General features: G+C 36.6%; 1 protein-coding gene across 6 annotated transcripts in view; it reads right to left on the bottom strand.

Annotated features, from left to right (window-relative positions):
• Positions 1 to 1,381: 1,381 nt before the first annotated feature.
• ogdha (oxoglutarate dehydrogenase a) overlaps positions 1,382 to 12,084 on the bottom strand; it is a 43,558-nt gene continuing 32,855 nt past the window's right edge. For all 6 annotated transcript variants that reach the window (XM_048209142.1, XM_048209141.1, XM_048209140.1 and 3 more), the window contains 18 exons: positions 11,772 to 11,926; positions 9,865 to 10,011; positions 9,657 to 9,747; positions 8,524 to 8,703; positions 7,317 to 7,445; positions 7,055 to 7,234; positions 6,798 to 6,950; positions 6,613 to 6,715; positions 6,131 to 6,259; positions 5,903 to 6,053; positions 5,557 to 5,684; positions 5,271 to 5,449; positions 5,085 to 5,156; positions 4,843 to 4,968; positions 4,662 to 4,734; positions 2,907 to 3,070; positions 2,644 to 2,798; positions 1,382 to 2,554 (listed from right to left, as the gene is read on the bottom strand). In XM_048209142.1, the coding sequence (XP_048065099.1) occupies positions 2,434 to 2,554; positions 2,644 to 2,798; positions 2,907 to 3,070; positions 4,662 to 4,734; positions 4,843 to 4,968; positions 5,085 to 5,156; positions 5,271 to 5,449; positions 5,557 to 5,684; positions 5,903 to 6,053; positions 6,131 to 6,259; positions 6,613 to 6,715; positions 6,798 to 6,950; positions 7,055 to 7,234; positions 7,317 to 7,445; positions 8,524 to 8,703; positions 9,657 to 9,747; positions 9,865 to 10,011; positions 11,772 to 11,926 (2,436 nt within the window). In that variant the 3' untranslated portion in view covers positions 1,382 to 2,433. The remainder of the gene's footprint in view (positions 2,555 to 2,643; positions 2,799 to 2,906; positions 3,071 to 4,661; positions 4,735 to 4,842; positions 4,969 to 5,084; positions 5,157 to 5,270; positions 5,450 to 5,556; positions 5,685 to 5,902; positions 6,054 to 6,130; positions 6,260 to 6,612; positions 6,716 to 6,797; positions 6,951 to 7,054; positions 7,235 to 7,316; positions 7,446 to 8,523; positions 8,704 to 9,656; positions 9,748 to 9,864; positions 10,012 to 11,771; positions 11,927 to 12,084) is intronic.

A 12,084-nucleotide genomic window follows, 5' to 3' on the forward strand; every position in this document is an offset into this window, starting at 1 on the left:
TTTTCTTATACTCTAAACAATGTAATAACATGAAAAAAATACTAAATTCACAAAACTTAGAGACAGAGAGAGTATTTTGTCATTGATTTTAGTTAACCCTTGGGTGCTGTTCGGGGTCTTTTTGACCCAAAATGACATTTGCTGAAATAATAATAAAAAAATGTTTGTCTTTGTCCAAATGGGACAAAAATGAGACTTTGTACAGTTGTCAACACTTTCAAGATATACAAATAAAAAAATGAATTGGGATGATATGTTTTCACGTTAGTGTGGAAAAAAAAGTCGCAATCATGATTAGAAAATGGAAAAAATTCATCCTCAAAATCAGAAACAATGCAGAACACACATAGACAGAAATGAAGTGGCACATTAAAACATCCACAATGCAAAATGATCATGCTCACACACGCACACACACACAGAATCCATGCTTTATCTGCTCATTTGTTATTGCTGTTCCGTTCATTGCGTTTTGATGTTCACGTCGTGTATTTGTACGTATGTAATATATGTCCATTTCTGTTGTTTATTTAGTAACTGAAGTGTAGATTAAATTAGTCAGTCAAGTCAAGTCAAGTCAAGTCAAGTCATTAAATTAGTAGAATTATATGAAAAGCAGATGTTTGAAACAAATAATAAACTCTAAAGACTTTTCTCTTTGTAACATCTTGTTCAGGTTTGATTCTAATTATAATGTAATTATTGAAAAACAGATTTTTTTTTTTCAGTACAAAAAAAATGCTAAACTTTGACAAAAAGTAATTTTTATTGTTATAATTGTTATTTTATAATATGTAGATATGAATCCAACTGGAAAAACTGTTAAACAGTGGAGCTCTGCAGCCATCTACTGGTTAAAGTGATAATTGTTTTACTTTTAAAAGCTGTTTTTGTATAAAAACCCATTTTAAAAAATGTTTTTTTATATAAATTTAAAAAATAACAAATCCTCCAAAAACTGCAGAAATGTGGAGTTAACACATTAATAAACGGAGTAAAATTACATTTGTTTAAAAAAAAAAAAAAAAAAAAAAAAAGGTTTCTAAGGCTCTCTGGAGACCCCAAACAGCACAAGTGTACACCACAAATGAACAGCGCATAAAGGTTAATATTAATAAATAAAAACATAATAAATCTTCTTGTTCGGTGAAACCATGGATCTAGAACAGCCTTCTTCATCCTTTTTGACTTTAAGGCCCCCCACTGTCCAACACAATATTAAAAGGCTGAGGCCCCCTAGTGGGTTCTTGCCCCCTGGTTGAGATCCACTGATCTAGACTCCATTAGCATATGTTGTGTCATCCTCAAAAAAAGTTCATGCCATCTTGCATAACACACAATCCAGTTTTTGTAACTAGTAATAAATGAATAACTTCAGGAATTTGAGAAGATTATGAGTTTATTGTATGAAGCTAAACCGTTACAAGAACAATCTGATTCCTCAAAAAACAAAATAAATAAAATAATTTGCTTTCTTTTTGAAAAAGCCAAAAAGATGTAACCGGTTTCTATTTAAAAGAGTGACCGCAAACAGGTGTAATTCTGTCTGTCTTGCCATATTAAATGTTCCTGCTGCTGGGTTGGGTTGTATGGCACAAGTTATCATATGGCTAGGATGGTTATGAATGGATTTTTGTCTGCATCAGGCTGCATCAATGATTAGCCAAGTGTGCAGAGTATACAATGCAATCTATAGATGATACTGGACGAGAAAAGAGGCACATACTGTAATGTAAATGTGCCGCAAAGAATTTTCCACACTGTCCTGATTTTGACATCAAGCCTTTTCTCCCCTGAATAAAGTAATTTTTACATAAATACAATCATACAACTGCAACATCCACTTGAGAGAACCAACTGTTTTTTCTTCATACCAGAAAACAGTGCAAAGGTACAGATAAAGTGTCATTTTTACCACTTACTTTACAATCTTGTCCACCAATGAAACACGGCAAATGTATGTGCCAAAATTCTCTCTTATTCTAACAAAATAAAAAACAAAAGAAAACAAACATACAAATTAAAGCCATATAGCCGTTGAAAGTTGGGATGCAAGTAGCATACAGAATTCATGACAACCCTACATGAAAGCTTAGGAAAAAGTGAAATTGGAGGCAAAGATGCCGATTACTATACGGGGAAGTTCTTAGCAGGATCTGAACTGTGCTTTGGTTGAAAATCCATTAGGTCCATTATTAAATTTGTGCTGTTTATTTATTTTCTGTGGTTTATTATATTTTTGTGTTGTTGAACTGGGCAACAAGGGTAAATAAGACTGAACTGAAAATTGTGGATACATGATACTGAACACAGGATAAACTGTATTACTATTATTTATGGGATGAATAAAATGGTTTGGTGTAGTGTATTTGGTTGCCGGGATGAAAGGGGTGTTTGTGAGTTTTTGTTTTCTTTGTTGATTGGAGGACAGATTTAGATGTGGTCTTTGAAGGCGTCCAGGTTAAAGGCAGTGTCGAGGAAACGCTTTAGCTCCAGAAGATGGGTGTTCTTGTTGCCAGTGGCCGGGGCAGCGGCAGGCTCACGGCCAGCATACCTGTGCACAGAAAGACAGAGTGAGGATTTGTGAGAATCTGTGAGAGCACCTGCAGTGTCACAGCTCTCTATGAGAAGACGAGAGTTTACCAGACAGGCTTGGCACGATTGATGGTGGTGCGCATGCGGGGCTTGACGTAGTCATAGTATCCCTGGTTCTTATGCTCCTCTTGACACCAGACTAGGTCAGCATTGGGATATTTGTCAGTCTCTGCCTTCACCAGGTCAAATGGGAAAGGAGAGAGCTGGGGAAGAGCAAAAGCATGAATCAGTCCACCGTTTACAATATATATAGGCCATTGCTGAAAGAACCCAAGCAAGGATTGTTGAGTTTCTACTGAAGACGTCGGTACCTGCTCAATGCGAGTGATAGCCACAGAGTTCTCCATGTTACGTGCTTTGCGTTCACGTGTAAGCTCATAATAGATTTTTCCTGTACAGAAGACAATGCGCTTGACCTCTGAGGGGTTTTGAGCTGCGAGTCCATCATCTGGGATCACACGCTGGAAATAAGTGCCTGTAGAGACACGCATGCATAATGACGTTTATTAGAATGATAACAGGAGAGATCTCACATCCAATACAGACACTCCAATAACCTTTATTGACAATCAAATGGCCCTGTTCTGAACCCTCCTTTAGCTTCCCCTGTACTACTGTTATATCTAAGTGCGGGAGATGCTCTCTTTTCTCCATTATGACTTGCCAGTGATTATTAAAGGGGAATATATGTTTTGTTCCAACATCCAGATTTAATTCTTGTAATTTGTTAAGCACTGATCCCATTCCAATTGCCTTTTGTTTTTAGTGTATGTATTTAAAGCTGTTTTCAGGTCTGTAAAGGGTATAGAACATTTTACTGGTTCTTTTGATAATGCTTCTTTGGCAACATTGTCTGCTTGCTCATTACCAGAGATTCCTAAGCGGCCAGGTACCCAGAAGAAAATAATAATAAAATGCTGTGATTCAAGAGATGACAATAAAATCTTAACAGTGGTTGGGTGATCACTTTTTATAGATTCCAATGCTTCAAAACATGATTTTGAATCAGTTATTATTAAAAAATTCTGTTGTGAAAAGTTTCAATGAACTCCAATGCCAATATTAGAGCATTTGCCTCTGCAGTGAAGATTGAACTCTGGTTAGGGATACGTGTACCCTGACATAGTTGATTAGTTGCAAAAGCTGCTGCCACTTGATTTCCAGATTTAGATCCATCTGTATATACTGGGGTATGCTGTTTCTCTTATGTCAAGAAATTATTGCTGATATTCATTCGGATGAGTTTTTGATTTTTGGTTTCTTGCTAAACCCAGATGAATTTTAGGTTTCTTAAGATTCCATGGAGAAATTCTGCAAAAATGTGTCTGTTCCAAAATGTTTAAATCCACTTTTAGATTTTCCAGGTGGCTTTTGAGTTCAGTGGCTCTAAATGATCGGATCGCAAACAGAGAAGCAAAACTGGGTTAAAGGGTAAGAATAAAAATTCACCTACAGGGTTACATGTGCTTGCGCCATTATAGATGCTCAGTGTGATAAACTCCTGACTCCCAAGATCATCTAACTGCATGACGTAAATTACGTTAATGATGAAATTTCACATTTATTTGCATTTTATTATTTCAACTCGTTAAGAATTTTGAATTAATCGCATGAGTTAATGTTGACAGCCCTAATAATTCCCAGTGCGCACAGAATTATCAGATTACTGAGTGCAGATTACGGAGTCCTTTTTAATAATAGGTTTACAGAATCAAGTTGCTACCTACAGAATAAATTTGTTTATTTTACAGGTTTATTTTTATCTAGTTAATTTTTAAATGATTTACTTCTTAATTAATTAAATATTATGTAAAATAAATAGAATTTAATTGTGGAAATTACACACGTTATATAGAATCTTTAAATTAGCACGATATATAGGCTTTCCTATTGGCCACTGGCCACTCTGCTCTCCAAGATATCACCTATCAAAAAAATACATATTGGCAGACCACAAATGAAAACTTTCCTTCTCATGTGTTTAAGCCATCAAACCAAAGTGGCACAACTGTTCTCTCTAAAATCTTCCCCCTAAAATCGATAATGAGAAAGAAACAGTTTCTGACCTGGTAGCATCTGGTCAAAGCTAGACTTTGCCTCCGGATGACGCAGAAGAGATTTGGGGGTGAAGATAATAAGCTAAAAAAATAAATAAATCAGTTAAAAATTCTAATCATTCATTTAAACACCAATAATGCATTTGATGAACTAATGAACATCCAGATGCTCTCAGATAGCTGAACTCACAGGTTTCCTGAAAGGAAGAAGGATCTGCCTCCTCATCACATGGAAATAGTTGGCAGGATTTGAACAGTTTACGACAATCCAGTTGCAGTCATACAGCTGACGCACCTCAAAGTCATCAGTGATTTTCTGCAGTCGAAATTAAAGGTACATATCGATATATTCTCTCTGGGAACGGCTATGAAATCTTTGCTTATACCAACACCATATGAATGTTTATAGACATGCTAGGTAGCCAGTCTTACAGGGTTAAAGTCGGGGTCGTCATTGCACATCTGCAGGAAGCGCTCTGGACGGGCAGACGAGTGCTCTGGACCCTGTGAAGGAACAAAATGAAAGAAAATCTTCAAATCCTTTACAGCCAGCTCACACAGGTGAGTGTGTGCAAAAGTGGAGCATGGAGATATGAATTGTGGGTAATATAGCCATACCATCCCCTCCATGCCATGTGGCAGCAGTAAGACAATGCCATTCTGGCGGACCCATTTAGCTTGGCCAGGGCAGATGAACTGGTCTATTATACACTGAGCTGTGTTATGGAAGTCTCCAAACTGGGCCTCCCACAGAACCAGAGCATTGGGACTGGCCATGGCAAAGCCCAACTCAAAGCCTAAGAAAAAGTCACACAGAATGAAAGAAAACAAGTTTCTATGAGCGTCCTCAACCTTTCATTTAAATGCAGAGATAATTTAACATGCACTCCGAGTGCCTGAATACCTAGAACTCCATACTCAGACAGAGAGCTGTTGCAGACAGTGTACGGGGCTTGGTTAGGGGATATGTGGTTCATGGGGATGCAAATCCTCTTGTCCACATTTTGATCATGGAGAACATGATGACGGTGACTGGAAATGCAACAAACAACAGGTCAGTAATCTCCTACACTGAATTGGAATCCAAAATAATGTTGCATTTGAAATAGTGGCTAAAATAAAAGTCTATCAAACAGAAAAATGTACAGTTACTACCCAACTAAATGTAATAATTATATTATTCTGGTAATTCTGACGTTTTGAATGATTTTGAAAATTGAATATTGAATGATTATGAATGTTGTTTATACCTGAAGGTTCCTCTCTCCGCATCTTGGCCACTGAGACGCACATGGATGCCCTCCTTGAGCAGAGAGCCAAAGGCCATGTACTCTCCCAGAGCCCAGTCCACCATCCTGTTCTTGATCATGTCACCACGGCCCTTCAGAATACGACTCAGACCTGTACACAAAGAGCATTATTGTAACAGAACATGAAATGTGTGCATATTTACATATTATTTTGTATGTCTAGTGTACCTCCATGAATTGTGAAATCCTCTACGGGTACTGATGACGCCACTTGACCAATGTGGGTCAGATCCTCCTCTGGCAGACCAGTGGATGGGCAGCTCATACTCTTGGGCTGGCCATCCAGAGTAAAAAAACCTGCACACCAAACACAATGAATTTACTGTAAGATCCACCAATCCACCAATTTCTTTTTTTGGACTATCATCATAAAGTCTGATACATATTGCAGCTTATTCTGAACTGCCCACTTTCAGATGGCCACAGCAAGATGCACCCAGAGATAAATGTGTAAAGATTTTTTTTTTAGGTTTAATAAATCACTTTAATTTGAGATAAAATGGAAATTCAACTAACCCATTTATATGTTATAAATCTTATTGTGAATGAATCATCCATTTGTGTTTTATTTACTTATTTATTTTTATCTTGCCTTCATAATTGAAGGATGCAATTCTTTTTAATTCAATAATATACACGTTCACACACACCTGGCCAGGGGGAGTCCAGCCAGTGCTTGATGTGGAGGATCTTCTCATCCTTTGAGCGAGCATGAGCTTCCTCACAGATTTTGTCATACTTGGAAATCTCTTCCTATGGACAGAGATGAGAAACACATTATAAGGACAGCTGAAGATACTAGGCAGCTAATTGGATCTGGGCAGGACTGACTGACCTCATACTCTTGTCGTGAGACGGCACCTTCGGCAATGAGCTTCTCAGCATATTTCTGAAGAACTCCTTTCTGTTTCTTGATCTGTTTGTACATCAGTGGCTGGGTGAACATCGGCTCATCCATCTCGTTGTGGCCGTTACGGCGATAACATACCTAAAGAAAAGAAGTCATTTGCCTTACCAATGTCACAAACTCCCAAAACATCACAATAAATTATAAAAGTGTATATAAAAGACACAAAAAACACTATCTCTCACCAGGTCTACCACCACATCTTTGTGGAAGGTGGCTCTCCACTCTGCGGCCACATTGCAAACGTACATCACAGCTTCAGGATCATCTGCATTGACGTGGAATATCGGGGCATTGACCACACGGGCAACATCAGTGGGATACGGAGAGGAACGTGCCATACGAGGATCTGTGGTGAAACCAATCTGAGAAAGATGCAGAGGGGTAGTAAGAGGACATCTGGTAGGGAACGGTACATCATGCATGGTTTTGATTGTGCACAAATACCTGGTTGTTGACAACCACATGCACAGTGCCATGTGTGGTGTAGGAGGGCAGATCACTCAGATGAAAGGTTTCATAGACAATGCCCTGACCTGCGAATGCAGCATCACCATGGAGTAGAATGGACATCACCTAATACAAAAACACAGCAGTTGGTTCAAATCAGGGCATATCATTCAAAAAAAATCTGAGCCATAACTGATCCATTTACAATACATCTTAAAGGTACTAAGGATGTACGGATATTAAAATTCTGCTCAAAATAAAATACTAAAATCATTTGTATAAGATCTACAAGTGAATTTAGGCATTGCAATGCACAGTATGAAAAATAGATATTAATTTAGATAATGGCTTAAGTTTACAGTGTTTTTAAATTATTAGTGTTTTTAAAGATTCATTTTTACTTAGTGTTAGATGATGGCACTGATATGCTTATTTAGACAACCTGCTTCATTAATTGTACTGTAACTGTAAAAAATTATATGTATGAACACAAATATCGACCTGTTAATGGGATATACTAGGAAAAATAAATCACAAAAATAAAAAATAGATTATGATTTTTTTCATTTGTTGTTGTCTTTATAATGAAGTCTGTATTTAACACATAAAAGAGTGATTATCACTTCCACACACAGAGGTATATAAAGTTGTACATTGATCATTTCTGAAAAAAGATGCAAGACGCAAACCCGCAGCAACGCGTTATGGCTGTCTGACAGCAGATACATATAATCAATAAACAGGAATTTTCCAACTTTTGAAAGATTCATTACCGTTTTGTACACGTTGTCATATTAGCGACCCTCCCCTCCCCCGACAAATGCTGTTGAACATCAAATCAGCATATTAGAATGATTTCTGAAGGATTAAGTAATGGATGTTGAAAATTAAAAAAAATATATATTTCAATTTGTAATCAAGTCAAGTCACCTTTATTTATATAGTGCTTTTTACAATGCAAATTGTGTCAAAGCAGCTTTACAGTGATAACTGGTATATAATTTTGGCTGAATTAAATGTCAAATGTCCCCAACTAAGCAAGCCAAAGGCGACGTAAGCCAAAGGCATGTAATGATATTTTACTGTATTTTTGATTAAATAAATGCAGCCTTGGGTGCATAAGAGAATAATCTACCCCAAACTTGTGAATAGTAATGTATGACAGTATTGTCACAGCCCTAGTTTGATGCACTTTATGTCTCACCCGATTGCCATCTGTGTCTCCACAATAGAACTGATCTGCCTTAGTCTTGCCCTGCACCACCGGGTTCACCGCTTCTAGATGGGAAGGGTTGGCCACCAATGACAATGTAATATTCCTGTCAGTCACACGATTTATCCTCCTGTGGTACATGCCCAAGTGGTACTTGACATCTCCTGAACCCTGTTACAGGTACCAACACAATCATCAGAACAAACACACACACATATATACATATATACACACACACACACACACATATTATATATATATATATATATATATATATATATATATATATATATATATATATATATATATATATATATATATATATACATACACAGTACAGTCCAAAAGTTTGGAACCACTAAGATTTTTAATGTTTTTAAAAGAAGTTTCGTCTGCTCACCAAGGCTACAATTATTTAATTACAAATACAGTAAAAAACAGTAATATTGTGAAATATTATTACAATTTAAAATAACTGTGTACTATTTAAATATATTTGACAAAGTAATTTATTCCTGTGATGCAAAGCTGAATTTTCAGCATCGTTACTCCAGTCTTCAGTGTCACATGATCCTTCAGAAATTATTCTAATATGCTGATTTGCTCCTCAATAAACATTTATGATTATTTTCAATGTTAAAAACAGTTGTGTACTTTTTTTTTTTTCAGGATTCCTTGATGAATAGAAAGTTCAAAAGAACAGCATTTATCTGAAATACAAAGCTTCTGTAGCATTATACACTACCGTTCAAAAGTTTGGGGTCAGTAAGAATTTTTATTTTTATTTTTTTGAAAAGAAATTAAAGAAATGAATACTTTTATTCAGCAAGGATGCATTAAATCAATCAAAAGTGGCAGTAAAGACATTTATAATGTTACAAAAGATTAGATTTCAGATAAACACTGTTCTTTTGAACTTTCTATTCATCAAATAATCCTGAAAAAAAATATTGTACACAAATATTTTGTACAACTGTACACATTAAATGTTTCTTGAGCAGCAGATCAGCATATTAGAATGACTTTTGGACTGTACTGTATATATATACACAAACAACTATGTCTGATGAAATAAGTTCATGAGGATCCAACAAAGTATATATAGACAAAAAAATGTCACTGACCTCATCAGCAGCTTCCAATTTAGAGTCAAACTGACAGAAAATCTGCTCCAGTTCCTTACGGATCACATTGGCAAGCACATTCAGACGCCCTCTATAGAGACAGACAGAAAAATAATTGATTCTATGAATCACCATAACAGCATGTAGCCACTGTAATATCAGTTATTTTCCCTTTTCCCCCTCCAAACATTTGCATCTCTTCCTCTACCTGTGAGGCATGCCCATGATGACAGCGTCTACTCCATTCTGGCTGGATTTATCAATGATGGTTTTGAGCGCAGGAATCAGACTCTCACAGCCCTCCAGTCCAAAGCGCTTCTCAGATGACCATTTCCTCTGCAGGAACTCCTCAAACCTGCAGAAATCAGCATGTGTAATATATTACAGAGTTGCAGTAAACATCAAATATGGGTTTCAACAACATCTTTTTAAAGTCACCATTAAATCAAAATTGTGCCGTCGTAATTTTTAATCAAAATAATTTCCCCTACATCTTGCAGTAACATCTGTTCTCTGATGTGTTTATTGGCACGAAGCCAGGATAACCTGTCACACACATGAGATTGCAGCAATATCAAATTTTTTTCAGAATATAAGAACTAGTTACTCATGTAAACGGCACAATATAAGTACATAGAATAAACAAGTAATAAGATCCTGGTTGATGAGTGATGATCTTCCAGCGTTGTTTCAGCTTTCAGCTGTGTGCTTCTATTCTATGGTGCACGGTAAATCAAGACCAATCAATCTGAGCGATCAAACCAATCCAAGCATGCTCCAGCTGTAAAACAGTGTCCGATTGGTCTCTAAACATCTCCCTACCCTATATACACACCGACCACACCTGTGATCTAGTTTCCATTGGTTGAACTTTCAAATGATGATAGAAAACACTGCGTCAGAAGTCCTATAGCTTTAGCCAAGCAGCATGTCATGTCACTCCGTGATCTATGCATTGGCTGCATCAGAAAACGTAGGCAGCTAACTTGTTGCCTCGCTGCCCTACCAGGGAATGACTTTGTAGGTAAAGTTTGCGCACGAGGTACATCACGAAACTGGCAGCATAACGGTTTAATGTTCTACAGCAAACTAGATGGAGTCTTGGTGAAAACTAAACAAATATTTAATTACTATAATAGTAATTTCTTGCTAGAAATTACATCAAAAGTGAAAAATGTTAGTCAAAACTGTCACAAACTGACCACCAACCACAACTTAAAAACACCATCTTTCTTTTTTTAGCTTAAAGGGATAATTCATCCAAAATGTAAATTCTGTCATAATTTACTCACCCTTAAGAACACAAAAGAAGATATTTTGAAGTATATGGGTAACTAAACCCATTACAGAAAATAACCAGTATGGAAAAAAATACTAAGGAAGTCAATAGTTTGGTTACCGACACCGGTTTGGTTACAGACATTCTTCAAAATATCAAGAAATCTCTTTAACTAGTTATGTCCGATTCATGAATTGAATTGTTCTTTTGTACTGGTTCTCAAAAGGCATTCAATTTGTTACATTTTTAGTTGAAAACAGTGTTGTGTAAACAGCTCCTTAGCTTTAAAATGACAACTATTTTGTGTTTTGTGTCCTTTAGTAGAAAAACAGCAAGGAGACTGCTTTAACATTTTAATAATGAACTGATAAACTAGTGATTTCTGTATTTTCGGCTGCAGTGATGAAGTTGACGATGCGGACTCGTCATCTCCACAGTCGTGGATGCACCTATATGCATGTTTTATATGGATTACATAACCAAAGAATATTTGTTTTCCATTTAAAAGTAGACATTTCACTTTCTATAGATATATTTTTCATGTCTGAGAAGCAAGTATACATGGAGATTCAGTTCTTTTTTTTTTTTTTTTTTTTTGCCACACTTAAGTTCACAGAGAGAGATGGCAGAAATAGCACTGTTTGCAGTAGGAAAGAAAAGAATAGTCACACCAAGACAAATGTTTGGTGCGAAGATTCGGTGCGCTAATCATTTTATTTTGAATGAAGGGCTGTTAATGTGTCTGTTCAGACCGATGCAAACATTCTGAGAGGTTTAATGCATGTATTCCCATAATGTGTTCCCAATACATTTGGCCTTTATGAGTGTGTGTGTACCTGGTGGAGCGAACCATGCGAGCCAGCAGTGTCCGCTTCTCCTCGAGGCTGAACTGCATGACTCCAGGCCTCTCAAACTTCTGTCTGATCCACTGACACTGGTCCAGGTCATTGATGAACATGAACTCAACCCCTATGTGTTGGCAATATGCCATCTGAGAAACACAACATTTTAGCAACAAGTAAATTGTTTTATTCCAAACTGAAAGAAAATACTACATAGTACTACTATAAAACACTTAAAATAATAATGCATTGTGACTGATAGGACACCTGTGTGAACTTGAGGAGAACTAACTAAAAACTGCATTTG

This window comes from Megalobrama amblycephala, linkage group LG12, assembly GCF_018812025.1.
Source record: "Megalobrama amblycephala isolate DHTTF-2021 linkage group LG12, ASM1881202v1, whole genome shotgun sequence".
NCBI classification, from domain to species: domain Eukaryota; kingdom Metazoa; phylum Chordata; class Actinopteri; order Cypriniformes; family Xenocyprididae; genus Megalobrama; species Megalobrama amblycephala.